This window comes from Lemur catta, chromosome 19 (genome assembly GCF_020740605.2).
Source record: "Lemur catta isolate mLemCat1 chromosome 19, mLemCat1.pri, whole genome shotgun sequence".
In the NCBI taxonomy this organism is placed as follows: Eukaryota; Metazoa; Chordata; class Mammalia; order Primates; family Lemuridae; genus Lemur; species Lemur catta.
The window spans coordinates 26,660,760-26,688,705 of record NC_059146.1 but is presented as its reverse complement, the minus strand read 5'-3'; the positions used below and the strand labels follow the sequence as shown (position 1 = coordinate 26,688,705).

Sequence of the window (27,946 nt, the reverse complement as noted above, 5' to 3'; positions counted from 1 at the left end):
TGGGGAGGGAAGGGGTGGATCCTGTGACGTCAGCAGTCCGAACCGCCAGAGCCAAGCAAGGGGCCGGGGGCGCCGATCCGGGAAAGCCGGGCGGGGAGAGCTCGCTGGGTCAGGAGAGCAGAGCGGGGACCCCAGAGCGCGGCGGGAACCTGCCGGAGCCGGAGCCCCTGAGGAACCTGGTCGCCCACCCAGGCGATAGGCGCTCGTATAGTGGCCCACAGGCCCCCGCCCGGGCCCAGTCCCCTCCCGGGCCCTCCATGGCCCGGGCCGCAGCCCTCCTGCCGTCGAGATCGTCGCCGACGCCACTGCTGCTGCCGCTGCTGCTACTGCTGCTGCCCCGGGAAACCGGTGAGATACTGCGGACCCTCCTCCCTACCTTCGGAGTGGGGGAAGCCTGAGCACCCTCCCCCCGCCCCACCCCTGTTCACCCTAGTTCACCCCCTTCCTCGCGCCCCCTCATGCCCCATCTCTGGCAGGCCTCGCCGACTCCGACCCCTACACACCCCATCTCCCTCCGAGACTCCGACCCCCTCCTCTCTGCATCCCTCTCACCCTCACACCCTTCTTAATCCCAACGGCTCATTCCATGCCGGACTTCTCGGTTTCCCCCTCCCCCTTCTTCAGATACTCGCGCCGAAAGGGTTAAATCCGAGGTCTGCTGGAGGCCCTGCGCCCCCTCCCCACCCCGAGCGGAGGAGTTAGCCCGGATCCGGGTTTCGGTCTCCACGAACCCCCTCAGAAATGTGGGGAATGTTCCCCCCACCCCCAGCAGGAGGGTCGCGATGATGAGGCGGGACCACCCTCCCCGTTTTTCCTTCTTGCCGGGTTGGGCGTCTGAGACCAGGAGAGAATTGAGAGCAGGGACCAGATGTCGAGGTCCTCTAGATCAGGGGCGAGGAGCTCGACTTCTGGTCCCTTGGAAGGCGAGGATAAGAGTTTGGACGACCTGGGGGAAGGGCCTGAGCTCAGGTCTCCGATCCCGGACCTCGAGGAGTCGAGGGCTCTGTCTCCTGAGTCCCCGTCGAATGGAGGCTAGGGGCTGTGTTTAGCTGGGGCGTAGGTAAAATTGGGGCAAGAGGGGCTCGAATTTGTACCTTCTAGATTTAAGCGTGAGCGGGGGGGTCCGTCTCCTGAGTTCCAGGTAGAACTGGGGGCAGCAGGCTCAATCTCGTGGACTTTAGATTTAATTGTGGGCAGAGGAATGTCTTCTGAGATCCAGATATAAGTGTGGGCAAGGGACCCTGTCTCTTGGGCTCCGGATATAATCTGGAGGCTGGAGGCCCCGTCTGCTGAGCCCCAGGTAGAATAGGAGGCCGAGTCCCTGAGGCAGGGGCCACCTCCCTCTCCTTCAGTGAATGGTCGGTGGGGGCGTCCCTGGGGAAGTTTTGCCGGTTTCACTTTTCGCGGAGCCCGGGAGGGGAGGGGCGGGGCGGGCGCTCTCCTGGCTCCCGGTTCCGGACTCCCGAGTTTCGGGACCTTATCTTTCTTCTTGTAGCGCCTTTGTCTTCGGAGCTCCAGGAGGTGGACCGGTGGAGCCGCCGCCCTAATCCCCCGCCCCTCCGTCAGCTCCGCTCTGAACCCCCTACGTGTCCCCCCAACTAGGGGAGGGGCGCGGCCCCACGGGGAGGGAGGGGTTGAGAGAAAACAGGTGAAAGAGGCGCGGCCCCGCCCGTTGCAGGTGACCTGGCTGTTTATTCTCAGCTACAAACTCTGGGATGCTGGGGTTTCCCAAGGGTTTGCCCAGAAGAGGGCTCAAGGGGGATCTTGGGGCGACCCTGGTCACTCCTCTGGCCTCATTTCCCCAAAGATGTCTCCTGAGTTGTCTCCCAGTCTTGAGCCAGAGCTGGGGACTGCCTCTTCCATCCCCTGCCTCTCCCTTCCCTGCCAAAGATTAGGCAGATGGGATCAAAACTACCACCTCTGAGTGAATTCTCAGAATCCACCAGACCTTTAGCCTAGGGTTGACTTGGTGCATGATCTCACAGAAGATTCCAGACCGCCCTGGGAAACAGATCCTGTTCCCGTTACCATCTTACGGATGAGGAAACAGCTTTAGAAGGGGCCAGTGACATTCTCAAGATCCCATAGCCCGTCCTTAGTAAGCTCTTCAGCCGGTGTGCTCCATCCAGAAAGTGCCTCTGAGCTTCTGTTTCCTCCTTGTAAAACAGATAACCATCCCTGCCCTGCAGGAGCATCCGGGAGATTCAAAGTGCCCACTGATCCCCCATGAGCTCTTGGCACCTAGGAAGGGGACCTGCCTCTTGCCTGACCCTCCATCCTTCTGCTTCTGCTGTGGGCAGGCTGGCGCTCTCTCTCTCTCTGTCTCCCCCCCCTTCTCTCCTTCCTTCCTTCCCTCACTTTCTCTCCTCTCCTCCTCCTTCTCTGCATTTCTCACCCTCTCCTCTCTTTCTCCTCTGGCTTTCTGATTTTCTCCATCTCTCTCCAAGCTCTTTCACTCTTCCCTTCTCCCCATCCCTCTTCCTGCTTTCCATCCTTCTCTGTTTACCTGTCTTCCCTCCTCTGCCCACCCCCTGGCTCCTCAGGGAATGAGGGTGCACCACCTGGGCCCCTGGCTGGGCCAGCTCCCCTCCCCAGTCCTCCCCAGATCTCACTGCTGTCCCTGTCAGCCCCACGGTAGTGGAGGGGGATGGGAGGAGAGGGGACTGCAGCCTGGCTGTCTCCTCTCATTAGGGAAGGGGAACTAGGCAGAGGAGAAGTGAGGGGATACACAGAGGGGACAGAGATGGGGACAAAAGCCAACAGAGGGAGGCAATCAGAAACAGATTTAGGGAAGGGGTCGGAGGCACATCTAGGAATGGAACCGAGAGATGGAGAGGGGATGAAATATAGTCACAGGGATGGTGCAGAGGACACTGGAATGGGACAGAAAAAGGTGGGGGAAGGGAGCTAGACATAGAACCAGATGAAGGCAAGAACAGCCAAGGAGAGAGGTTTGGCAGCAGGCAGTGAGCCCAAAAGACCCCAATCGTGGGAGAATGGAGATTCCATTACCCGGGGAGGTCAGGGCACAGGGAGTCTCAGGGCCAGAGTGTGTGGAGGCCACAGACGGTGGTGGCCGTAGGTGGGACTGGGCGTTAAACACGAGAGCTGGCTCCCCCGCCCCTGTCTGGGACGCTGTTACATTTTTAATGTCCCAGTGATGCTGAGAAATGGAGCAGGAGGGGGAGGAGAAGAGGGGACCCAGCAAGATGGCCCAGGCAGTGGAGAGTGTGTCAGAGATGGGGGATTGGAGACCTGGGAGGCAGAAGCAGAGACCCTGAGAGATGTAGGCCAGAGACCTTGAGAGATGAGAGCCCCTAGGAATTTGATGCAGAGAGTCAGATTCCAGAGACTGGGAGACCCAGACCCAGAAAGAGACCTCAGGCGTTGGAGGCACAGAGGAAAGAGAATATGAAAATGACTGAGGGGTGCAGGATATCTTTTTGGGCTAATAAAAATGTTTAAAATTGATTTTGGTGACCTATGGTGAATATACTAAAAGCCATTGAACTGTATACTTTAAATAAGTGGATTATAGGATATGGGAATTATATCTCAATAAACCTGTTAAAAGGAGAGAATGTCAGAGACCCTGAGAGAGACAGAGGCAGAGACGAGAGACCCTGGGAACTGGAGGACACGGAGGGGCAGGGACCCCAAGAACCAGACACAGAGAGAGATATGAGAGATCTTAGGAGACACAGGAAAAAGACACTAAGAGATGCCGGGGGGGAGAATTAAAAGGCTTTCAAGAGAAAAGACCCGCAAGAAGGGGGAGCCCAGAGTCTCTGAAAGACAGACACTGCGATGTAAACTCGGACTGGGCAGAGGCCAGTGAGCGGGCTGTCCCCTTGGCTTGAGCTAGGAGGAGATTTATCCCAAAACATATCAGACCCCACTTGGGAGGCTTGCTGGGGGGATGGGGGTCAAGCCCTGCAGAGAGGAAGAAAAGGAGGGAAATCTCAGCCCTGGGAGGGGAGGGATCTTGCCCAGCACTGAGTGATGACCACCAGCAAGGACAGATTGGGGGCGGGGGGTTGGGAGAGACCAGGAGGCAGGTGCAGAAAGCCAGGCACAGATAGACAGCCTGGAGTCCTGGCGGCGGCGGTTGCTCACCCCCCAGACCGGCTCCCGGATTTCCGCTGTGGGGGTAAGCACTGTGATTAATGCAATTAATTAATTAACGAGGTGGCTGAGGCAGCAGCCTTCAAGGGCCTACTCGAGTCCTGCTGCACCCTGCCAGGGGAGGCTGGGTCGCTGTGTTTTATAGGTCTTGAGGGGGCAAGCCAAGCCCTGAGGAGCCAGCCAGTCCGGAGTCCAGGAGCTGAGTCCAGGAGCCGAGCCTTGAGCCATCCCCTCCCTCAGACCCGGGGGTCTGGCCCCAGCCCCTCCCCCCTCAGACCCAGGGGTCCGGGTCCCCAGCCCCTCCTCCCTCAGACCCGGGGGTCCAGCCCCAGCCCCTCCTCCCTCGGACCCAGGGGTTCGGCCCCAGCCCCTCCCCCCTCAGACCCAGGGGTCCGGCCCCAGCCCCTCCTCCCCCAGACCCAGGGGTCCGGGTCCCAGCCCCTCCTCCAGGGTTCCATAAGCCACTGTGCACCCTCCTTTGCCTTGGTCTACCCCTGCTTGAATCTCAGAGCCTCAGACTTTGTGTCTCTGTCCCCCAAAGTCCTCCCCTGTGCTATGCAATTCCCTGGGCAGCCCCCCACTCTGCCACCACAGGAAGCCTGCAGGCCAAGTCCACAGGAAAAGGAAGTGTGTCTGGGGAACCAGCTGATACCTCATGAAGGTGTCACCAGACTGGCTTGCCCAGGGACGCTGACGGAGGCCCTTGTTCCCATGGCCACAGTCCCTGGCTGTGGTGCCATGTCCCAGCCAAGGTCAGCGCACAGGCACCCGCCCAGCAGTGTTCTGGGCCATGGGGTCCTAACTCTAGCTCAGCCATCTTCCTGGCTTCGTTTCCTCTGCCACCGCCGGAAGCACAGACCAGTGTTTGGCACCAGCCCAGACCCCTGTCCCCCTCACCGCCACAGCCTGTCAGCCTGCAACTTGCAACCATCCCAACTTTATAACTCTCCATGGCTCCCCAGTGCCGTCAGGCAAAAGCCCAAACTCAAAATCAGCCTCAGCCTGTGTGATCCAGGGCGCTGCTGGTACCCCATCTTCATCAGTCAGTCAGCACGTGAACAAGACCAAGCTCGCCACCCCTAGGCGCCGATGTTCCAGCGGGCAGATAGGGCTTACACAGGACAGGTGGTGATGGGGCTGTGAGGAGATAGCGAGCGGGATCAGGGAGTCCTTGTTACTATCAAGAAGGAGGTGGCCCGGGAGCGCCTCACTGAGGAAGTGAGGGAGGGGGCCCTGGGGACACGTGCAGAAGAACGGTCTGGGGTGGGAGAACGAAAGCAAGTGCAAAGGCCCTGTGGTAGTGGGACTTGCCTGGCACTGGGAGGAACAGTGGGGAGGCCAGTGTGGCTGGAGCAGGGTGAGCCGAGGGAGAGGGGGGAAGATGAGGTCAGAGAGGGATGGACACAGAACATGCAGGGCTTTGTGGGCCGCTGCAAAGACTTGAGCTTTTTTTTCTGAGTGAGGACAGAGCCACAGGACAGTTTTGTGCAGAAAGGGTGGGCACACGATCTGCTGTAGTTTCTAAGAGGACTCCTCCGGCTCCGTGTGGGAACTGCATTCTTCCAGGGGACTTTGGGGACTGTGGAGGGGTCAGACGGGATCCCTGACCTGTAGTGCAATTGTAGATAAATTTTGAAGACGGAGCTGATAGGGTTTCCTGATGGGTTGCCTGTCGGATGAGAGAAAGGGGTCAGGGTGAGCCCAAGGCTCCATCCTGAGCCTCTTCATGAGATGAACATGCCTTCAAAATGGACTGTTGGGCTGGGCGCGCTGGCTCACGCCTGTAATCCTAGCTCTCTGGGAGGCCGAGGTGGGAGGATCGCTCGAAGTCAGGAGTTCAAGACCAGCCTGAGCAAGAGTGAGACCCATCTCTACTAAAAATAGAAAAAATTAGCCAGGCGACTAAAAATAGAAACAAAAATTAGCCGGGTGTGGTGGCACATGCATATAGTCCCAGCTACTGGGGAGGCTGAGGCAGGAAGATCGCTTGAGCCCAGGAGTCTGAGGTTGCTGTGAGCTAGGCTGACGCCACGGCACTCCATTCAGGGCAACAGAGTGAGACTCTGTCTCCAAAAAAAAAAAAAAGGACTGTTAACTCCACAGGGCCTGAAGCATCCTATTCATTCATTCAGAAGAATTAGAATCAGAGTGGGGACCTTACAGCGGTGGGATTTCAGAACTCCATTCATTCATCCAGCACGTGCTGAGCACGTCCTAGGTGCCAGCATCCATTGCAGATACTGGGGCTACAGATGTGAGCAAAACAAGACAAAAGACCCTGCCTCTGCCACGCTGACGCCTCCAGGAGGATGTGGAACAGCTAATGTGTGGGACAGTGAGAAGCATTACGCAAGGACGCAAACACACAGAGGGCACGAGAGCAGCTAGCCCGGGAGGGACAGGAAGGATGGCATCTGGGGTTGGGTATTTGGGGGTGAAAGAGCTACCCAAGGAGCTGCCCCATAAGAAGCTAAAACTGGATCTTTTAATCCTCCGAAGGCGGCGGTGCTCAGGTGCCATGCTAGATGCGGGGCAGGAGGGCAGCCTCCCTCAGAAGGGACGTGTGGGCCCCTCACGGTCACAAGGCTGCCCCTTAGGCAGGAACTCGCAGTCCCAGAAGGGACCCAGAGACCAAGAGATGAGTGTGGGGCTCCGTGGGCCTGCAGCTCAGCTTCCAAGGTCTCCTCCTCCAGGCAGCCCTCTGTCTGTCCCTCCCTCCTTTAGACGGGTCGGGCCCCTGCTCCAGTGTCTTCCGCCACCCCCTCCTTTGTAGAATTCTTGGTGATAATTATCTGTGGAACATTTGCCTCCCCCGTTGGAATGTCAGCCCTGGAGGACAAGCATCTGTTTGTCCTGCTGCTTCTGTGGCACCCACGCCTAGCACAGGGCCTGATACTCATTCACTCGGCAGTGTTTACTGAGCACCTACTACATGGTAGGCACTATCATAGGTGCAGGGGACATGGCAGGGAATAAGACAGACACATTCCTCTCCCGCGGGGCTGACCCTCTAGTGCCCGGGACCTGTTTGTTGAATAACTATTTGTTTCTTGGATTTGGCCTGTGGGGTATGAAAGAATGGCTAGCTGCTGCCTTTCCCTGATCCCCCGTCTCTGCAGCTCATGCAGGCCTGGCTGACCCTGATCCCATACTCAGTGCCTTTGGGGGTCGGGTGGGTGATGGGGTCCTGGCACCAAAGGGAGCTGGGGTGGGCAGGATGGGGAGCACCCTGTAGGAGGGGGACGGTCCTTCCTTAGCCCCACCCAGCTACTGCCCCCAGGAGCCCCACATCTTGGTTTTTGTCTGGAGTATTTGATGTGCTGTTTCCAGACCCTTCTGTGCTGGCTGCTAACTCACATTTGGAACAACACTGTGTGGGCCAAAGCAAACCCACGCCAGAGCCAGCTCCGGCCTGCAGTGAGCTGACCCCGTCTGCTCGATTCGCCTGCGCCAGGCCCCTGCCAAACTTCCATGACAAAATCTTTCCATGGAATTGTCACAAGGGGCCCTGCAGGGCAGCTGAAACATCCCCATTTTATAGATGGAGCGACTCAGGCTTAGAAACAAGGTCGCCAGCTGGAAAGGTGTCAACCTTAAATAATGAGATTCAGAAAATATGATTAAGTATAGAGTTGGTTTTGAGCCCAAAGCTTGAGGATGGCCTCCCGGGAACACAGATGCAAGTTGCCCTGAATAGCCACTCCTCGAAAGCAGTGACAAGGGACTCTTTAAGGGAAAAAGAAGAGGCAGTTCCTAAGTTGTTACCAAGAATTTACGTTAAAATAACATAAGCTATCCATTGGCCATACATTGTACTCTGTGTCACAAATTGCAGGAAGGTGAAGGTAATGTCTGAGGGAGCCGGTCTGGAGCAAAATGTCCTTAAACAATTGCCCCCAGCACGGCTGGGGAGCTTGGGTTCCTGACCGAAGTCCCATGCTCCTGTCTCTCTGGGCCTGATAAATTTTGCATAGCTCAGACTGCTGTGAGCTATTTTTCTTTCCTCCAGGAACAGAGCCAGCAGGGACCGTCACTCTTTACATCACAGCCTCTCCACAGGGGAAAAGCCTCATCTTCCCCCAAGGTGTCACACTTGGGTCTTCACTGATGGCTTCTTACCCAAAGTCCCTGGGACTTTCCCCACACAAGGGACTGCCTTCTGTTGGTGACCCTTTATTTATTTGGGTCACCTGGTAATGCTCCCTGGGTTCCTGCATGTGCGAGGCCGGGGCCCCTGCACAGTCCCCACTGCTCATCTCGGTCAGACAGAGCTGGGCAGCAGTTGCCCTTGACCTTTCCTCGCCTCAGAGCTGAGTGTCAGGGTCCACTTGTAATTATACTGCCCTCACCGTGTTTACTTAATAAGCACTGATATCACATTTCCTGTCGGCCTTTGCTAAGTGCTCTACAAATATTCTTTCATCCTTTTAACAGCCCTTGGGAAGTGAGCTCTGTTATTATCCTAACTTTACAGCTGGGGAAACTAAGCACAGAGCAGTTAAGCAGCTTGTGCAAGGTCACACAGCCAATGTGCGGCAGAGCCAGGATTTGAACCCACCAAGTCTGCGCCCTCAGTCACCGTACTGTACTGCCTTGCACAGCAGAGAAACATTCCTCCTTGTTCCTGTTTAAAAGTGAGAAAACAAAAAACAGGCCGAGAGGCCAGGCGCGGTGGCTCACGCCTGTAATCCTAGCACTCTGGGAGGCCAAGGCGGGAAGATCACTTGAGGTCAGGAGTTCGAGACCAGCTGGAGCAAGAGTGAGACCCTGTCTCTATTTAAAAAAAAAAAAAGGCTGACAAATGAAAATGTATGTTCACACACAAATTTGTACTAGAATGTTCATAGCAGCTTTAGTCATCTGAGCCAAAGTGGGAAACAACCCCAATGTCCATCAGCAGTTGAATGGGTAAACAAAAGGGGGTCCACACTTGCAGTGGAACGATTCGGCCTTAAAGAGGACAGCAGCAATGGTAACACGCTGCACGTGAGAAACCTTGAGACCACGGTGTTACGTGAAAGGAGCCAGGCACAAAAGGCCACGTATTGTAATCTGTGAAAAGTCCAGAATAGGCAAATCCACAGAGACAGAAAGCAGACCGGTGGTTGGGAGTATGGGGGTTTCTTGTGGGGATTATAAAAATGCCCTAAGACTGATTGTGGTGAGGGTTGCGTAACTTGTGAATACACTTGAAGCCATTGAGTTGTACACTTTAAATGTGTGAATTCTGGGGGATTTATTTATTTATTTCTCAATAAAGCTGTTAAAAAATAATATGTTTTGGCCAGGCGTGGTGGCTCACGCCTGTAATCCTGGCACTCTGGGAGGCCAAGGTGGAAGGATCGCTTGAGGTCAGGAGTTCAAGACCAGCCTGAGCAAGAGCGAGACCCCGTCTCTACTAAAAAAAGAAAAAATTAGCGGGGCATGGTGGCATGCGCCTGTAGTCCCAGCTACTCAAGGAGGCTGAGGCAGGAGGATCGCTTGAGCCCAGGAGTTTGAGGTTGCAGTGAGCGAGGCTGACGCTGCGGTACTCTAGCCCGGGCAACAGAGTGAGACTCTGTCTCAAAAAAAAAAAAACAATAATCTGTTTTACTTCTCAATAAAGATGTTATTTCTCGATAAAGCTATTAAAAAATAATACGTAGAGAGGGCTATAGGTTTATAGAAAGGTGAGACAAAGTATATTATTGTGAGCGGGTGGAAATGAAGTCTATCCTCACATTTGAAATGTTTTAAAATTTATTTTGCAAAAGACATATTTTTTATTGATTTATTTTCAGAGGATCCTTTCTTCCCCCTAAACATCTTATCATAAAATTTTCAACATCCAGCTATGGGTAGGAAGAACGGCCTGGAGCCCCGCCTGGACCTGACAGGGGCTAACATTTTTTGGTTTTTAATGAACCGTTTGAGACTACGTTGCAGATGGGACATTTCAACTCTGTATTTTCTAGGAAAAAGATATTGTGCCCAACCACAATTGAATTATCACACCTGAGAATATTAACAGTAATTGCATAACGATATGATATGTAGTCTGGTCCAGACTCAGATTTCCCCTAGTTTTCCCCAAAAATGTCTTTTTTTTTTTTTTTTTAAGACAGAATCTCACTTTGTCGCACTGGGTAGAGTGCAGTGGTGTCATCATAGTTCATTGCAACCTCAAACTCCTGGGCTCAAGCAATCCTCCCGCCTCAGCCTCCCAAAGTGCTAGGACTATAGGTGTGAGCCACCGCGCCCAGCCCCCAAATACTATTTGGAATCAGGACCCTGCAAGGACACATTAGATCTGAGACCTGCATTTCCATGTGGGGCCCTCAGTGATGGTACTGGCTGGCCTAGAGGTGTCTGGGTCCTTCCTCCACCTGACCTCTCTCTTTTCTCTCCCCAGGAGCCCAGGATGTTCAAATGCCACCTGAGGTACAAGGCCACCTAGGGGGCACTGTGGAGCTGCCATGCCACCTGCTGCCACCCACCCCCAAAGTGGAAGTGTCACTGGTGATCTGGCAACGCCTGGATGCAGCCGGGGTCAGCCAGAATGTGGCCACCTTACACCCTAAGTTCGGTCCCAGCTTCCCCAGCCCGCAGCCTGGCAGTGAGCGGCTGTCCTTCGTCGCCGCTGGGCAGAACACCGGGGCCGGGCAAGGCACCAAGATGGAGCTGCGGGACGCCACGCTGGCCCTCAGGGAGCTGACGGTGGAGGACGAGGGCAACTACACCTGCGAGTTTGCCACCTTCCCCAAGGGCTCCCTCAATGGGGTGACCTGGCTCAGAGCCATAGGTGAGCAGGGTGGGGTGCGTTGGGGGGGTGCCCCATTGCGGGTCTGTTTCTCTCTCGGCTTCTGCTGTGAGTTTGACCTTCCCTGTGGTCTTTTGGTCAATTGCAAATGTTCATTAAGCACCTGCCACAGTCCAGATGCTTTTCTGTGTGCCAGGGCTACAGCAGGCAGCGAGGCATTCTTTCAACAAATACTTAGTGGGCACCGACTGTGTGCCAGGCCCTGTTCTAGGGACAGAACAGTAAGAACTCCATGCCCTCCTGGAGCTTGCACTCCAGTAAGGGGACATCAGAGAGTAGATGATATTAGGAAAATAAAAGAGTAAGTCAGGCAGTTATAGGTGCCATGGAAGTTGGAGGGGGGCAGGTTTTAGCTAGGAACGTCTGGTGATATTTGAACCAAAACTAGAAGGAGGGGAGGGAAGCCTGCAGATGTCTAAGAGGAGAGAGTTGCAGGCAGAGGGAATGGTAAGTGCAAAGGCCCTGAGGCAGGGCACACCTGGAATGTTTGAGGGCCAGGAAAGAAGTCAGTGTGGCCGGAGAAGTGGAAATGGAGGGAAGGAGGAGCAGACTAAGTCAGGGAGGCGATGGAGACACAGATCATGGCCAGCCTCATGGACCACGTGAAGACGTTGGCTTTGCCCTGGGAGAATGAGAGCTCTGGTAGGGTCCTAGCAGCAGTGAGATGTGACCTAGTTTGGGTTTTCATGGGCTTCTGCCAGTTGGGGCTTGGGGTTGGGGGGAGCGGGACAAATGCAGAGGCTGGGAGACCACAGGGGAGGCAATTGCTGAAGTCCAGGCAGGAGGTAATGGCTCAGACGTAAGGGTCATGGTGGCCCAAGTTAGAACAGTCAGGGAAGGCGTTTCAGTCAAGTCCAGAAGTGTAAGAAGGAGCCACCTGCAGGCACAGCAGAGGAGCAGATGTGCAAGCAGAGGGGACAGTACGTGCAAAACCTGGGAGGTGGGCGTGAGCTTGGCGCATTCCAGGAATGGAGAGGAGGCCGGCTAGGACAGGCCAGGGCTGAGTGATCCCGGACAGGGCCCCGCCGGTGGAGGCCGGGTGATCCACTGCAGGCTTAGGAGCTGTCAAACCACACGAAAGACCCGGTCAGATTGTCAGCTTTATAAAAAAATGACTGGTGGCTGTGTGGGGAGCCACAGGTGGTGGGGGGCGTGGACACAGGTAGAAGGAAGGAGGGCTTCCAGGCGAGGGGAGGCATTGGCTTGCAAGAGGGTCGCGGCAGCGGGGGTAGAGGAAGTGGGTGGCGTAAAGATGCTTTTAGGAGATAGTAGGCACCGGGCTTGTCCGTGGATTGGGGGAGGAGGATCAAAAAGACCCCAGCCTTGTGGCCCCAGCAGGAGGATGACTAACTAGCACAGCCACTTGGCGAGGTGGGGAAGACGTAGGGGAGACGGTTTTTTGAGGGATGTTCTTTATTGCCAAATCTTGGAAATCCCCTGGGATCCCACCTTCCCCTGGCAACGTCCCAGAAGCCACGACACTCTGGATACTCTAGTTTCCCCTTCTCAGCCCCAGGGGGTTTGATAAGGCCACCCCTGTACTGGTCCTGGGCAAACACTTCCCTTGCCAAGGGGCCCAGAAATCAGTTGTTTCCCATAATGCAAACCACAGCTCGTCTGCTCCCTCCCTTCACAAACGTCTCTGCCCTCCCGCAGGCGGACGTTTGTTGCGTTCAAGAGGCAGTTTAAGAGCGTCTACCACGCACCGGGCACTGCAGGCAGCTAGAGCTATGACTCTCAGAGCTCAGGGGGACAGTCTGGGTTAGGGACACACATCAGTAAGCATGAGTTGCTCTTCCTCTGGAGGTTTGTGTTTTTTTGGTTGTTTTTTTTTTTTTTTTTGGTGGCGTGCTCTTGGCCAAAGAATGGCCAGACACATCAAAAGGAAGGGTAAGTGGGACACGGAGTTTATTGAGGAAGGGCGAGGCAAGTTTCAGGCAAGAGCAAGACAGCATTTGAACGGGCCCCCTTTCGTAACAAAAGGCCCCTCTTGGAGGTTTGTTTTTGGTTTTTTGCTCCTAATATTTTTCCATGTTTTCCAGGAGGATGGGGTGGAAAGGGCAAAAAACCGACCAGCTTTGTGAATCTGTCGCCTTTATCACACTTCCGGTAGCACAATCTAACGGTGACTACAGGAAAAGAAACTGGCCTTTCAGCTCGACCTTTGAACCACATTAGTCAGCTTTGGCTTGGTTTTGGGTTTTTTTTTTTTTACCCCCGACACAGTCTCGCTATGTTGCCCGGCCTGGTGTCAACCTCAAGCAATCCTCCCGGCCTCCCAAAGTGCTAGGATTGCAGGTGTGAGCCACTGTGCCCGGCGTATGTCAATTTATTGAATTATCCCCATTTTAAAAGGGGGAAACTGAGGCACACAGTTGCAAAATGACTTGCCCAGAGCCAGGCAACCCAGAGCTAAGTGGCAGAGCTGGGATCTGAACTCAGGCAGTGGTGGCCTAACTGCTCTGCTCCACTGCTGAGGTGTTTGTTGAATGACTGCAGGCGAGGAGTGACACACACCCCTCTGATCCTCTCCCCAGCCGAGCCCCAGAACCACGCTGAGGCACAGGAAGTCACGCTCAGCCTGGATCCTGTGCCCGTGGCCCGCTGCGTCTCCACAGGGGGCCGCCCGCCTGCCCGAATCTCCTGGTTGTCACCCCTGGATGGAGAGTCCAGAGAGAGCCAGGTGGCAGGGCCCCAGCCTGGCACGGTCACCGTCACCAGCCGCTTCACCTTGGTACCCCTGGGCCAAGCAGATGGTGCCAAGATCACCTGCAAAGTGGAGCATGAGAGCTTCAAGGAGCCAGTCCTGCTGCCTGTGACCCTCTCCGTGCGCTGTGAGTGCGCCAGGAGATGACCCCACCCCTACAATACTGTCTACACTGTCCCCAAATGTTGTCTACATTGGTTCTCTTGGGCCAAATTCTTCACTGCCTTCCTGCCCATTGTCTACACTGGCCTCCGTGGGCAACATCTACGTACTTCCCCCTTCTCGTCTACACTGGCTTCACTGGGCTCTTGCCATGCTGCTCCCAATCAGGGGTAAGCTGGGATGGGCTTGCAAGAGCTAATTGTATACATTTCTTCCCAATTCTGCATCCAGTGAAGTCTTGGTAGTTGGAATTCAATCATGGTGGAATATTTACACCAAGGAAATTGGCAAACACTACAAACTAGGGCTTTTTTTCCCCGTAGAGCTGGTTTACCAGCAATCAGCTGCCCCTAACATTATATTTTCTGGCTCTCACGGACTCAGGTTGACATGGCTCCCTGACTGTCTACATCAACTACCCTGGGTCATAGTCTACACTGTCCAACCCAACATTGTCTGCACACCTTCCCATATTGTCTAAATCCGCTTCCCTGGGCACTGTCTATAATGACTCTCCTGGGTTCTCTACACCAGTCGCTGCTCCACGGTGTTATTGACGTTGGCCCCTCTGGGCCCTGTCGGTTCCAGAAAATGCCTAAGCTGACACCCCTAATCTTATGCTCAGAGGCTCCCCAGCACTCTTCACACAGACTGTCAGCTATTAACTTAACCAGCTCTTTGTCACTGTCCAAACTGACCCCACATCCCAACTCAGTGTGGTCTGTGCTAGCTCCCCAGGCGACGCCTTTGTGTACCCAGATTCCCCAAGCCACATCTACACTGGCTCCCTCAGGCAGTGTCTGTCATGTGTCAACATCTGCACCCGCTCCCTGAGCGTAGTCTATGCCGATATATCTACAGTGGCTCCCCCAGGCACGGCCTGCACTGAGCAATGACTCCCTCAAAATTGTCCATAGTGGTTTCCCTGGACAGTGTCTATACTGGCCGCAGCATACACGGCCTGGACGGATTTGCCCCAGACAGTCCCTAGTGGTGCACCTCCTGCCAGCCCATGCCATTTGTTAGGATTCCTGGTTGTCTGGGATTCTCTGCCACCCTAAGCCAGTCCCCCTACTTCCCCCAGATCCACCCGAGGTCTCCATCTCCGGCTATGATGACAACTGGTACCTCGGCCGTGGTGAGGCCACCCTAAACTGCGACGTCCGCAGCAACCCGGAGCCCACAGGCTATGACTGGAGCACGTGAGTCAAGTAGACCCGGACTCCCGGGTCTGGGGGAGGAGGCTGGGAGCCGGGACCCCTGGGTCTGAGGGAGGTGGGGCAGGGGGCCCAGACCCTTTTGTCATGAGAGAGGTGTCCCGGGGCCTGAACTCCTGAGGACAGAATGGAGGGAGCCTGCAGTCTGGCAGTTTGGGGTCTCCAGGGGTAGGTTGGGTCCCTGGAGCCTGGCTCCTGGGAGTGTGTCATCAGGGACCAGGCCTGTGCTCGCTGCCAACCCTGGCATCCCCCTCACCTGACCCCACACCCCTCCAGGACTTCGGGCGTCTTCCCAGCCTCAGCAGTGGCCCAGGGCTCCCAGCTGATCATCCACTCGGTGGACACGCTGGTCAACACCACCTTTATCTGCACGGTCACCAATGCCGTGGGCACCGGCCGCGCCGAGCAGATTGTCTTTGTCCGAGGTAAGGGGGGTCTTGGGGTCTGCGTGTGATCCTGGTCTGCTCCCTAGTTCCTTCCTTCGTTCCTTCGGGTTCGGGCACTGCATGGGGTGGAGGGGCTGTGCCGCCGGCCTGGGGAGGGGTCAGACCCGCCTCGCTGACGGGAGGGGAGGACGGTTTAGCTTTTCCTCCGTGCCTCAGGCCAGGGTCTGGATTTGAGGTGACAGGGTAGGCGTGGGCAACGGAGTCTAGGGCTTGAGGCCTGGGAAGGGTCTTCAGGGAGAGATCAGGGAAGCTGCCACGGGCTCCAGCTTGTGACAGACACACCCCCACAGAGACACACACACACACACACACACACACACACACACACACACACACACACACACACACACACACACACACGGCTCCCTGGTCCCCGGAGAGGAAGAGGCCAGGGTGGAAATCACATCTGCAAAGCCCGCACACCTAGAGGGAGGCAGGGACTGTTCAGGGCCACGTTCCCCGAGACAGACACACGGACCCTGAAGCTGGGGCCAGAGACCCCTCATGTCAGAGCCAGAGCGGGCAGGACCCGCATCCACAGGGACACACCCTGTGCTGGGAAATCCTGTCGCAGATGCATCAGAATCCAGACACTTGCCTAGAACGTCACCCCACACGCTCATACCCACGGTCACCCAGACACACACCCAGGAGAGCAATAGCTCTGGCCAAGACGGACTGAACAAAGGCAGGTGACACCCAGCCAGAGCCCAAGGGATGTCACACATACCTGGACAGAACCATTCTTAGAAACACCATCCCAGGGCGCCCGTCCATGCAGCAGGCCTGTGCAGACACACGTAAAAACATGGTCCCAGTGGGCAGGGGCAGAGCCCCTCAGAAACACGGCCCAAGATGTGGGAACAAACTCGCAGACATAGCCTGTCCCTATCATGCAGGCAGACGCCCAGAGACAGACGGAAGCAGACCCCCTTCCTGAGACATAATGTCACAAACCCCCTTACTGAGACATACTGTCACAACATACACAGCTTTGCAGGGACACCCAAAGGAAAACAGACCCCTCTTCAGGAGTTCAGACACTCACCAGGGAGCTAGGACATACCTACTGGAAATACCGTCACATATGACAAACCCAGAGAGACGACTGGCCTCTCTCGGCACATCTGACAGATATGCGTAAACACGCACACCCGGAGGGACACACAGACACTGGAAGCAAAACGACAGCAGCGATTGCACATACAGGAACGTCACCCCTCACCCACAGGGACTCAGAAGTAGATTCAAAGGCCTTCTGGAGGAGCACGTCCTCCGAAACTCTTCCAGAAACTCCGTTACGGAGACTCTCAGCCAACAGATCGTCATCTGCCAAGTATGTTGAGGTTTCCTCTTTGCCAGGCATTGTCCTTGAGGTAGGAAATACAATGGTGACCGAGACACGGTCCCTGCCCTCAGAGGCACGCCCAGAGGAGTGTCCGCTCCACTCACCCAGCAGGACGCGAGCTGGAAACACACCCCTCACCTCTGCCCCAGTGCGCACCTGAGCAGCTGTCCCCTGCCCCCTGCAGAACACAGACACGATCACAGTGAAGGGACGCGCCACCCCATGAGCAGGGAGACCCCCAGACACACAGGCACTGGGTCCAGGCGCACCAGGCCGTCAGCAGTATTCAGCCAGAGGTGCACACGTGCTTGGGAGCCTCAGGGGACACACACAGAGTCACAGCCTGGAGAAAGACTCAGCCCTGTGGAGAGATACCCCCGGTGCCCCCCGACAGCAGCCACAGGCCCACCCGTAGTCAAATCATCATCACAAAGATACACACCTGAGTCGCCGGTGGCGAGTGTCCCACCAGGTAGCCACACTCAGAGAAGACAGAGGGTCTCTGAGCCACAAGCCCACATTCCCGGGTACACACAGACTTGGACACATTGTCCCAAAGACACGGTTTTGGGTTCATACCGGTGCACACATAGGTATGCACCGAGCCTCGGGACAGACATGTCTTCCGGGAGACTCAAAGAACTTTCAACCCAGACACGTGAGCAGACTCAGCCACGAGCCCCAAAACACCGACAGCTCCTCCAGACACACAGACAAGCCTTCCGGCACGAGCTCAAACTGGATTCCAGACGTCACTGACCCGCACTCCCGGTACACAGAAAAGCCAGTTTCACGCTTCAACCCGATGTATACTTGTAAACATATAAACCCCCTGGAAAAGATTCTATTCTACTTATTTTTTTTTTTTTTGAATGCTGCATGTGAGTCACTAAACTGATTTGCCAGCCTGCTCAGTCAAGCCCCCCTGATTGTAAACACCAGAAACAGATGACCCCCAGGAGGGGGGTCCCGGCCCCTGCTGTGTGTAGAGGTGCGGGCTGGGGGTCAGGTGGAAGTAAAGCCCTCCCCGTCTCTCCCAGTGAGGCCCTGCATGCAGGGGTGGGGGCAGGGTGTGCTGGAGAGGTTCCCATGGCACTGGTGTTTGTCCCTGGTGTACGGCCCAGGAGCCCCCTCCCTCGTCTCCTCGGCACTCCCTTGCTTCTCCCCACCTCCGCAGACCCCTCCCCCACTCCCCCGCCACCTGCTTAGCCACTGCAGGTAGCACTAAGGATGTTGGGACAGTGGGGTTTGTTTTACATGTTGGGGATGCACGGCCCACAGAGCAGGTGGCCACACCACGTGGACCAGGTGCTCCCAGCCGCTCCGCAGGGGGGAGTCATTGCGAGGCCCCTGGCCCTCCTCGGTGCTCCTTTCAAAGCAAAGCACAAAGAGCCCTGGGATCAGACAGCCTCACGTTCAGATCCAGCTGCCCTCCGCCCCGAGATTCTGCGACCCTGACCTTGGAGCTTTGGGAGGACCCACAGCGTGTCTAGAGGGGGCTGCAAACTCAGGTGCCCACAGGGTCTCTACAAGTGACCTGGTGGCCACATCTGTACTGGTCCAAACGGCCAGCTTTCACCCAGCTATGGCCAATCCCCAGATGAGAGTTCAGTGTTGCCAGATCTGGTTTCTTTTTCCCCTAAAAGAAATCTGGATGTTTAGGTGAAATCACCTGATTTTTGAAATGTTGGCTTGCAGTTTTAGAAAGATACTGTGCAGATGTGAGGACACACATCTGGCAGCCACCAATTGGCAATGCCTCTTGGCACAAAGTGCCCAGCCTGTATCAAGGGGTCTCGGATGGGCTCTCCCTTCCCGCCGTCGCCGCCTCCTCCTCCTCTTCCTCCCCCACCTCCTCCATTCTTCTGCCCAGGCAGAGTCACTCCCCCTGGGCCCCACCGTCACCCTCGATCTGTCCTTATGACCTCGTGTCTCCCTTTCTCTCTCTCTCTCTCTCACCCCTCCTTCTCTCTCTCCTCAGACACCCCGCGGGCCTCACCCCGAGACGTGGGTCCACTGGTGTGGGGGGCCGTGGGGGGGACGCTGCTGGTGCTGCTGCTTCTGGCTGGGGGGGCCTTGGCCTTCATCCTGCTGAGGGTGAGGAGGAAGAGGAAGAGCCCCGGAGGAGGAGGAAGAGGAGATGGAGGAGACATCGGGGGATCCTACGATCCAAAAACTCAGGTGTATGGGAACGGGGGCCCCGTCTTCTGGACGCCAATAGTTCCTGGTCCCATGAGGCCAGATGGCAAGGACGAGGAGGAAGAGGAAGAGGAGAAGGCAGAGGAAGGCCTCATGTTGCCTCCACCCCCGGCACTGGAAGATGACATGGAGTCGCAGCTGGATGGCTCCCTCATCTCACGGCGGGCAGTTTATGTGTGACTGTATGTGTGACCCGAAGACAGAGACAACTCTCCCGCCCTTCCCCTGGCCACACCAGCTGAGGGTTCCAGACTGGTTGGACTTGTTTCTCTGGACGACACTGGAGTTGGAATGCTACCTCCCACTTTCCTGGGATTTGGAGGGAGGCACGATCCCACACTGGACTTCTGTCTCCAGGGCTGCGTGGGGAAGGGGGGGCCCCGGCGAGCTCAGCAGTGGGATCTAGAGAGGACCGCCTCAGAGACTTGTTTTGGGCTCCGGCCTGTCCCTGGCCCCATGACACTCAGGAGTTAATAAATGCCTTGGAGGAAAACATCGGGGGTGTCTTGTAATACATCAGACCCCTCCTTGGGTCCTGGGTATAGAGTGTCTGCCACAGGGACTTAGAACTGAACTGAGCCTGGGGGGGAATGGGTGTGGCTTGGACTGGGGACGGCTGAAGGCTCAGACCACTGGGGTCCTTGAAGGACACATTGGATGTCCAAGAACCTGAGGCCAGTGGGACTAAGAATCAGGTCATGGGATTCATGGATCAGAGGCTGGGGCATTTGGACGCCTGGTCCCAGGACAGAGGCTTCCCCGGGCCCTGGGGCAGGCCTGGCGTCAGGGCAGCAGGGGCTCTGCAGGTTCCTGGGCCCTGAGGGAATGGGAGGGCAGAGGGCTGGGAACCATCCTCTGGAGGCGGCTCAGACCTGACCCCCCACCCAGGTTGCTGAGGATCTTGGCAGGGGCAGGTGAAGGGTGCTGAGGATACAGGAAAACCCCAGCTCTCCACTCCCACCCGCCCACCCGGGCCTCTCCCTGCCTCCTTCCTCTACCCTTTGCTCCTGGGCTTCGCCCGAGGGGGGTTTCGGTGATTCAGTGGGAGAGGCAGTAGCTCTACATCCCTCCCCTCCCCCAGCTAGAAAACCAAGGACCTGCCAGGCTTGGTGGCTCACCCCTGTAGTCCTAGCACTGGGAGGCCAAGGCAGGAGGGTCACTTGAGCTCAGGAGTTTGAGACCAGCCTGAGCAAGAGCGAGACCCCATCTCTACCAAAAAATAGAACAAATTAGCTGGGTGTGGTGGCATGCACCTGTAGCCCCAGCTACTTGGGAGGCTGAGGCAGGAGGATTGCTTTGGCCCAGGAGTTTGAGGTTGTAGTGAGCTATGATGGTGCCACTGCACTCCAGCCTGGGCGCCAGAGCAAGACCCTGTTTCAAAAAGAAAAAAAAAAAAGAAAAGAAAACCAAAGACCAAGGGGGTCCTTGAGCTCCCAGGTTCAGTGAGGGGCAGTGAAAGAGGCTTTAAACCCGGTCACCTCTGCTCTCTGCGGCGCTCGGGGCTGGCGCTCATGTCTGCCGCACAAGGCTGTCGTGGACCCAGTAAGGATGTGATGCCCTCGGTGCAGCCTGAGCAGCCAGGAGGAGCTTGAGAAGTTCATTTCTTCAACCAGCCCCAACTGCCACGTATTCTGTGCGGATCCCTGTGCCAGGCGGTGCTGGGGGCGCAGCGGTGATCTGCACAGACTCAGTCCTGCCCTTCCGCGGGCGCGCAGCCCACAACAGCGACAGGAATAGCAGTGTTTGTAGGATAATGATGGGTGTGCGTGGACCAAACAGCAATCAACTGCGCTATTCCGGTTCCGTGCCAGGCTGTGGAACGGGCGCTGTGGGAGCCGCACAGTCAGGGACCGCAGACTTCCTCTGGGGAGCTTCCTCTCCTCACTTGGATCGTGGGGCTGATGTGCAGGTCACTTGTTACTTCCTCGATTGTTTACTGTCTGTACCCCACCACCTACACTGCCCCACCCCTCCCCTGGCAAAGGGAGGGCAGGGGCAGGGGGATTTGTCCTCCTGGCATACGTTTGGTCCTTGAGTGCCGAGGTGGGGCCGCCCTTACACACCCAGCCGACACCCACTGCGGGGTGGCGCTGGGGACTCACGGTCTAGCGTGGAAATTGGCAAGTGAACAGGTAATTGCTGCAGTAACTGAACCACTGGGACAGGCACACAGGAGAAACGGAAGTGGGAAGCGCCTCAAAGCAGAGGCCCGGGGGGTGGTGAGCGTCTCAACCCCTTTTGCTGTTAGGTTGGAGAAGACTCCGTTCCCAGTGATGAGTGGGGGGTTTTGTTCCCAAGCCCACAATTCCTCCCAGTTCTCTGCCTTTTAACGCCCCCCCCCATCTCTTCCCTTCTCATCCCAACTCCCCCTCCTCATTCTGCCCCAGTTGCAGGGTGTCCTTGCTTTTCTTTAGAAACGAGGCTTCCTCAAAGCCTTTGCAGTGGCTGTTCCCTCTGCCTGCAGTGTTCGCACGTTCTCATGGCTCGGCCCGACATCTCTTTGCTCAAATGTCACCTCACAGTAAGGCCCTCTCTGACTGCCTCTGGGGGCCCCTCTGTCACTTCCTTGTCACCTTCCCCACTCTGCGTTGTATCCCCATCATTTATTCCCACCCGCATGTCAGATACTGTCTTGGTTTGTTCACTGTTGGCTGCCCTGCTCAACCGGCACCACAGTGCCATGGGGACAGAGACTTTGTGTGTTTGTCCTCCACTCTTATCTCCCACGGCCACCACCCAACAAATGCTCTTTAATTGTGCTCAGTGAGGATTAGTTGAATGAAAGAATGTTCCTCACCCATGGGAGAGGAAGTAGACAGCTGTGTGATGACTTGGGTGTGGGCGGTAGCGTGGAATAAGGAACTGTGGCTTCCTCCTGCGGACCTCACCCTGTCCCTCTCCTTACAGAGTCCCCCAACACAGCAGGTGCAGGGGCCACAGGTGGCATCATTGGAGGCATCATCGCTGCTATCATTGCTACAGCCGTGGCCGCCACGGGCATTCTTATCTGCCGACAGCAGCAGAAGGAACAGAGGCTGCAAGGGGCAGAGGAGGAGGAGGAGTGAGTGATGGGCCCTGGGAAGTGGATGGGGGATGAGCTGCAGAACTGGGAAGCATGGGGGGGGAGTGAGGAGAAAATCATTCATAATGACCGTGTGAAACAGAGAGACCCAAAATAACTGGGACCTAAATGGGGTGGAGAGGAGAATTTATTTCTCTCCCCCGTGAAGTATGGGTAGGACAGGTCTGCTCTGTGAAGTCTCATCAGAGCCCAGGCTCCTGCTATCTTGTTGCTCCACCTTCCCCAGAGTGTGGACTTCATTCTCATTCCATGATGGCTCCCCACTCTTCCATCAAGACCTATGTATGTGGTAACCAAACATGGCCATCCTAGCCGTTTTTATTTTTTATAAGTGAACGCAAAAATTTATTCAGAAACTATATAGAAAGTTTACTCGCAGAGGCTGGTTCTCCCTGCAAGAGAGAACTGGCCGGCCATCCTAGCCTTAACGCCTGGCTTCCTGCCTGTGGGAAGGGGAAAGGGAAATGAAGTTACACCCATTACTTCCTTTCGTATCCTATTGGCCAGAACCAGCAGGGGCAGCTGGGAAATGTAGTATTTATTCTGTGCGGCCATGTGCCTAGCTAAAATCTATTACTATGAGAAAGAGGGAGACTGGATATTGGGGGAATCTCTATGTAGAGCATTTGTTATGTGCCAGATTCAGTGAGGTGCATTTGTCAACCTTAAATAATGAGACTTACACCAGGGGTGGTGCTCACACCTATAATCCCAGTGACTTGGGAGGCTGAGGAGGGAGGATGGCTTGAGGCCAGGAGTTCAAGGCTGCAGTGAGCTGTGGTCAGGCCACTGCACTCCAGCCTGGGCTACAGAGCGAGATCTTGTCTCCAAAAATAAATGGATAATAAATAATGAGATTCAGAAAATTTGATTAAGTATGGAATTTATTCAAGCCCAAAACGTAAGGGGAGCATAGATTCAAGTTGCCTTAAATATACACTCTGATTAGCAGCTGTTACAAATGGGTTTTTAAGGAATAAAGAAGAGTCAATTCCTAAATTGTTACCAATAATTTATGTTAAAATAACATTGTTCTTTGTGTCACAAATTCCAGGAGCTTGAAAGATAGTCTGTGAAGCAGCTAATCAGGCCTTTCAACAATTAACCCTAGGGCCAGGCATGGTGTTGCAGACCTGTGATCCTAGCACTCTGAGAGGCCAAGGTGGGAGGATCGCTTGAGCTCAGGAGTTTGAGACCAGCCTGAGCAAGAGCGAGACCCCGCCTCTACTAAAAAAATAGAAAAATTAGATGGGCGGGGTGGTGTGCACCTGTAGCCCCAGTTACTCAGGAGGCTGAGGCAGGAGGATTGCTTTGGCCCAGGAGTTTGAGGTTGCTGTGAGCTAGACTAACACCAAGGCACTCTAGCCCAGGTGACAGAGCAAGACTCAAACTCGGAAAAAAAAATTGCCCCTGGCATGGATGTGTGTGTGGGTGACTGAAGTCCCATATTCTTATCTCACTGAGCCTGATAACTTTTGTTATCTCACATAGCTCACACTGCCCTGAGCTATTTTTTTCCCTTTTATTTTTTTAAATTTTATGGTCATATTTTAGTTTTGCTGGACCACCTGAACATCTAACCCTGAGCTATTTTTCTTTTCTCACATTTTACCTATGTGACCTCAGTGAAACCTCACATCCATTCATTGATTTAGAAAGTCCCCGCTCGGGGCCAGGCCCTGGGGGTTAAGGACACCAGGATGAAACAAACATTTAAAAATTGTCCACACAAGTAAATATACTTGTTCTGAGAGAGAGCTAATGAGACCCATTTTATCAAAGGGGAAACGGGTTCACAGAGCTGAAATCACTTGCTGAAATTCATCGAGCAAGTGTTTTTGTGGCCAATTATGTTTCTCACATAACACTGCCCACTTTGGATGGGTGGGTGGGTGCGGAGGGGCGGGGTAGAAACATTTAAAAATGCACATTCCTGGGCCTGCACCCAAACCTACTGAATCAGAACTTTTGCAGGGCGGCTTGGAATCTGTATTTATCACAAGCTGCCTAAGTTATTGTGATGCACAGGTTAAGTCTGTGCACCACTGTCTTAATCGTCTTGTCAATTCAAACCAACAACTTGTCGTTGATCTCTCTATGCCGGGTTTGGGGCTGAGACCCAGTGTGTCTGAGGTGGCTCTGGCTCTGCCCTCCTGGGGTTCAGGATGTGGAAGAAGAGACAGACTTGTCTCCAGACAGTGTTGAGCTGGCATGGCCAGGGGTAGGCTAGGGCAGTTGAGGGATCTCTGAAAGGCCAGAGGGGGCACCTGAGCCAGCCTGGGTGGTCAGGGAGGGCTTCCTGAAGGAAGGGACATCTGAGCTGATTGAAGGCATAGTAAGCACCCATCATTATTATGTACACAGGATGCTTTGGTCTGTGGGTTTGTAGAGTAAGAGACTTTAACCTAGTTTAAGGGACAAGAAAAGCACTTCCTGGCCGGGTGCAGTGGCTCACACCTATAATCCTAGCACTCTGGGAGGCTGAGGTGGGTGGATTGTTTGAGCTCAGGAGTTCAAGACCAGCCTGAGCAAGAACGAGACCCTGTCTTTACTAAAAATAGAAAGAATTAGCCGCACAAATAAAATATATTCAAAAAATTAGCCGGGTATGGTGGCGCATGCCTCTAGTCCCAGCTTACTCGGGGGCTGAGGCAGGAGGATCCCTTGAGCCGAGGAGTTTGAGGTTGCTGTGAGCTAGGCTGACACCACGGCACTCTAGCCTGGGCAACAGAGTGAGCCTCTGTCTCAAAAAAAAAAAAAAAGGAAAGAAAGAAAAAGAAAAGCACTTCCTTCATTTATTTATTCATTCTTTTCACAAACATTTACCAAATTCCTCGTAGTGGCTTCTGGGACACTGAGTTGATGACACAGATCTCATTCTTTCCCTGGCAGAGCGAACGGTGGGGTATGCTAATTGACTATATCGTAAATAACATTCAAATACAAACTCAGGAAGTGCCCTGAGGGGGACGTACAGCTGGATAGGACTGTGGGATGAATGAGAACTCTTACTCCAGGTGAGAGAGCCGGGTGAAAAGGAGATCCAGGCAGAGGGAACAGAATATGCAGCAACCCTGGGGTAGGAGGGCTTCCCAGGTCTTAGCTTCCACTTCACCTACCTCTTCCTCCACAGCCTGGAGGGACCTCCCTCCTACAAGCCGCCGTCCCCCAAGGCAAAGCTAGAGGAGCCAGAGATGGTGAGCCCTTCCCCGGGAGCCCAAGCTTTCCCCGCCTCCACACCCAGCTTTCCCCACTGAGGCCAGGGCTGGGAGAGGGCCTGGGGGGAGAAGCTGGCTGGGAGTGGGGGGTTCCTGACCTGCTCCTCCCCCTCCACTACAGCCCTCCCAGCTCTTCACTCTGGGGGCCTCCGACCACAGCCCACTCAAGACCCCTTACTTTGACGCTGGTGTCTCGTGTGCTGAGCAGGTAGGAGCTCTGGAGGATGGGGGTGGGTTCAGGGTCGTGGTTTAAGGGTCAGGGGTCAGGCCCTGGCAGAAGATGTCAAGGACTGAAGGTCACAACTCAAGATCAGGGCTATGTCTCTCTGGTCGGAACTTAGAGCACTGAGATGTATTCAGGATTCAGTGGGGGAGGTCAGGGGTGAAAAAGTCCAGACATGAGGTTAGAGTTTAAAGTCACTCCGTCAGTGAAAATAGGCTGAGTATCTACAGTTAACAGATAATGTGCTGGGACAAGACAAATAAAGTCACTCCCCGCAGGGGTCTACTGGAAATCAGGGGTCAGATACTGAGGTTGAGACAAGTCAAGGCTGAAAGGGCTGTTTAGGGCTCAAGAGTAAGTAGTTGAGGTCAAGATTGTGGTGAAAGGTTCATGGGGAAAGACTTGGGGTCAGGGATAAAGGGACAGATGTGAGTCCCAGGACTACTGGATGAAGTTTGTGCTCTGGGCTTTGGGTTAGGGAGAGGCCATATGATTGTCCCAGTGCAGTATCAGTGCAGGGGACAAGGGGTGACATCAGATCTGGTTTTCACGCAGGATGGTCAGGATTTGGGGGTCAAGGGGAATCTATGCCATGCTTAGGAGGTGACCTTAAGTTCCCACACCCTCCGTACCCCCAGGAAATGCCTCGATACCATGAGCTGCCCACCTTGGAAGAGCGGTCAGGACCCCTGCTCCTTGGGGCCACAAGCCTGGCATCCCCCATCCTGGTGCCTCCAGTGCCACCTGCTGTGGAGGGAGCTTCCCTGGATCTAGAAGATGAGGATGATGAGGAGGAAGACTATCTGGACAAGATGAACCCCATCTACGATGCCCTGTCCTATACCAGCCCCTCTGATTCCTACCAGGGCAAAGGCTTTGTCATGTCCAGGGCCATGTATGTTTGAGCTGCCATGGGTCTGGCCTCTCACCTCTCATCTTTTGATCCTTAGCTTTCTGCCAGGGATCTAGTGCCCCCTGACCTCTGGCCAGGCCACTGTCATTTAACACACATGCATTCCATCTGTGACTTCTACCTTGGTGGCTCCACTATGACCTCTAATCCATGATCTCTGACCCAGAGAAACCCACCATGACAAAGGAAACCAGGTAATCTTATTTCATGAGGCAGGGATGGGAAGAGTATGTTTCTGCCCAACCTCTCACTCCAAGGACTTCTCTCCAAGACTGTAACCTTAGACCATACCTCTTGTCTCCCACCAACATCTCCACTCCCCAAAATCCCAAAGAAGACCCCAGACCTAGGATTTGTCCTCAAGCAGTAAATTCCCAATAGGTCTGGAATGCAAGTTGAGGACTCCCTGCTGCTCAGACCTGAGCCCTCCAGGCGGCAGGGCCCCTCTTGCCCCCTCCCCACCCTGTTTCCCAAAGGTGGGAGAGAAAGGATTCCCCAGCCCAAGGTAGAACTTTCCCATCTCCTCTCTCCTGCAGGCAGGAGTCTCAGGGCCCAGACCCCTCCCTGAGCCCCCACTACCCCAATTCCTGTCTACAGAGCTTGAAGCCCCAGCCCAGGGCTAGATGGGGGTAAATCTCATGCAGAGTGTGCCTTGATAGCCCCAGCCTTGGGAGAATTTGATGTTATCATGAAGACTACTGAATCCTTTTACCCCTGCCCGGTGGGATGGGACCTAAACATACCCCTCAAGTTACCTTGGTTGAAGGTAGGGGATGTGATATTGTTTTGTAAGCTAACATTTCCTACAAAATATGAATTTATACTTTGACCAGGTCTTGCGTTTTCTGTGCCACGTGAAGGGACAGTTGTGGGAAATGAATAAGGGGCTTATGGGAATCAATGAACTAGAAATCAAGATGGGTTACAGACAAAAACAAAAGGGCCAGAGATCCAAAGAGAAATAAAAGGGTAATGAGCAAAAATGCATCATTCAAAAGCAAAATGATGGGCTAGTCTCAGTGGTTCACACCTGTAATCCTAGCACTTTGGGAGACCAAGGCGGAAGGATGGCTTGATGTCAGGAGTTCAAGACCAGCCTGAGCAAGAGCAAGACCCCATCTCTAAAAAGACGCAGAAAAATTAGTGGGGCGTGGTGGTGTATATCCGTAGTCCCAGCTACTGGGGAGGCTGAGGCGGGAGGATCACTTCAACCCAGGAGTTTGAGCTTGCAGTGAGCTATGATGCCACTGCACTCTAGCCCCATTGAGAGAACAAGACCTTCTCTCAAAAAATAAAAATATTAATAAAAAGGGTTATCAGAACTTATTAACATCAGTGTCACTAAATTTGGTGTACAACCCCTCACTGCTAAATTTGGCTAAAAGAAAAAAAAATTTTTTATGCAAACAAAAATTACGATGGGTAATAGGAAGACAGGGGGACGGATCCGGGGCATGGTGGTTAATGAAAAGGAGTCATTACAACAGCAGTTTAACGGGTAATGGAC

The 27,946-nt window shown here is 54.7% G+C and overlaps 1 protein-coding gene across 2 annotated transcripts; it reads left to right on the top strand.

Moving 5' to 3' along the window:
- Positions 1 to 27,268, top strand: NECTIN2 (nectin cell adhesion molecule 2). Of its 2 annotated transcripts, XM_045531477.1 has the most exons (9): positions 1 to 348; positions 10,517 to 10,906; positions 13,462 to 13,758; positions 14,878 to 14,995; positions 15,287 to 15,435; positions 21,911 to 22,064; positions 25,219 to 25,282; positions 25,425 to 25,511; positions 26,165 to 27,268. In XM_045531477.1, the coding sequence occupies exons 1-9, from the start codon at positions 258 to 260 to the stop codon at positions 26,429 to 26,431; spliced, it is 1,617 nt and encodes a 538-aa protein (XP_045387433.1). In that variant the 5' UTR covers positions 1 to 257; the 3' UTR covers positions 26,432 to 27,268. The 2 variants fall into 2 exon arrangements, with proteins under 2 accessions (XP_045387433.1, XP_045387434.1); XM_045531478.1 differs by lacking the exons at positions 21,911 to 22,064; positions 25,219 to 25,282; positions 25,425 to 25,511; positions 26,165 to 27,268 and adding an exon at positions 18,786 to 19,498 and having other exon boundaries at positions 7 to 348.
- The last annotated feature ends 678 nt before the right edge of the window (positions 27,269 to 27,946 follow it).

Bases quoted from the DNA above. Each gene is read 5' to 3' on its own strand.
- NECTIN2 (XM_045531477.1), top strand. From the start codon at position 258: ATGGCCCGGGCCGCAGCCCTCCTGCCGTCGAGATCGTCGCCGACGCCA. The intron at 349-10,516 runs GTGAGATACTGC...TTCTCTCCCCAG, and splicing joins GCTGCTGCCCCGGGAAACCG to GAGCCCAGGATGTTCAAATG. The intron at 14,996-15,286 runs GTGAGTCAAGTA...ACACCCCTCCAG, and splicing joins ACAGGCTATGACTGGAGCAC to GACTTCGGGCGTCTTCCCAG.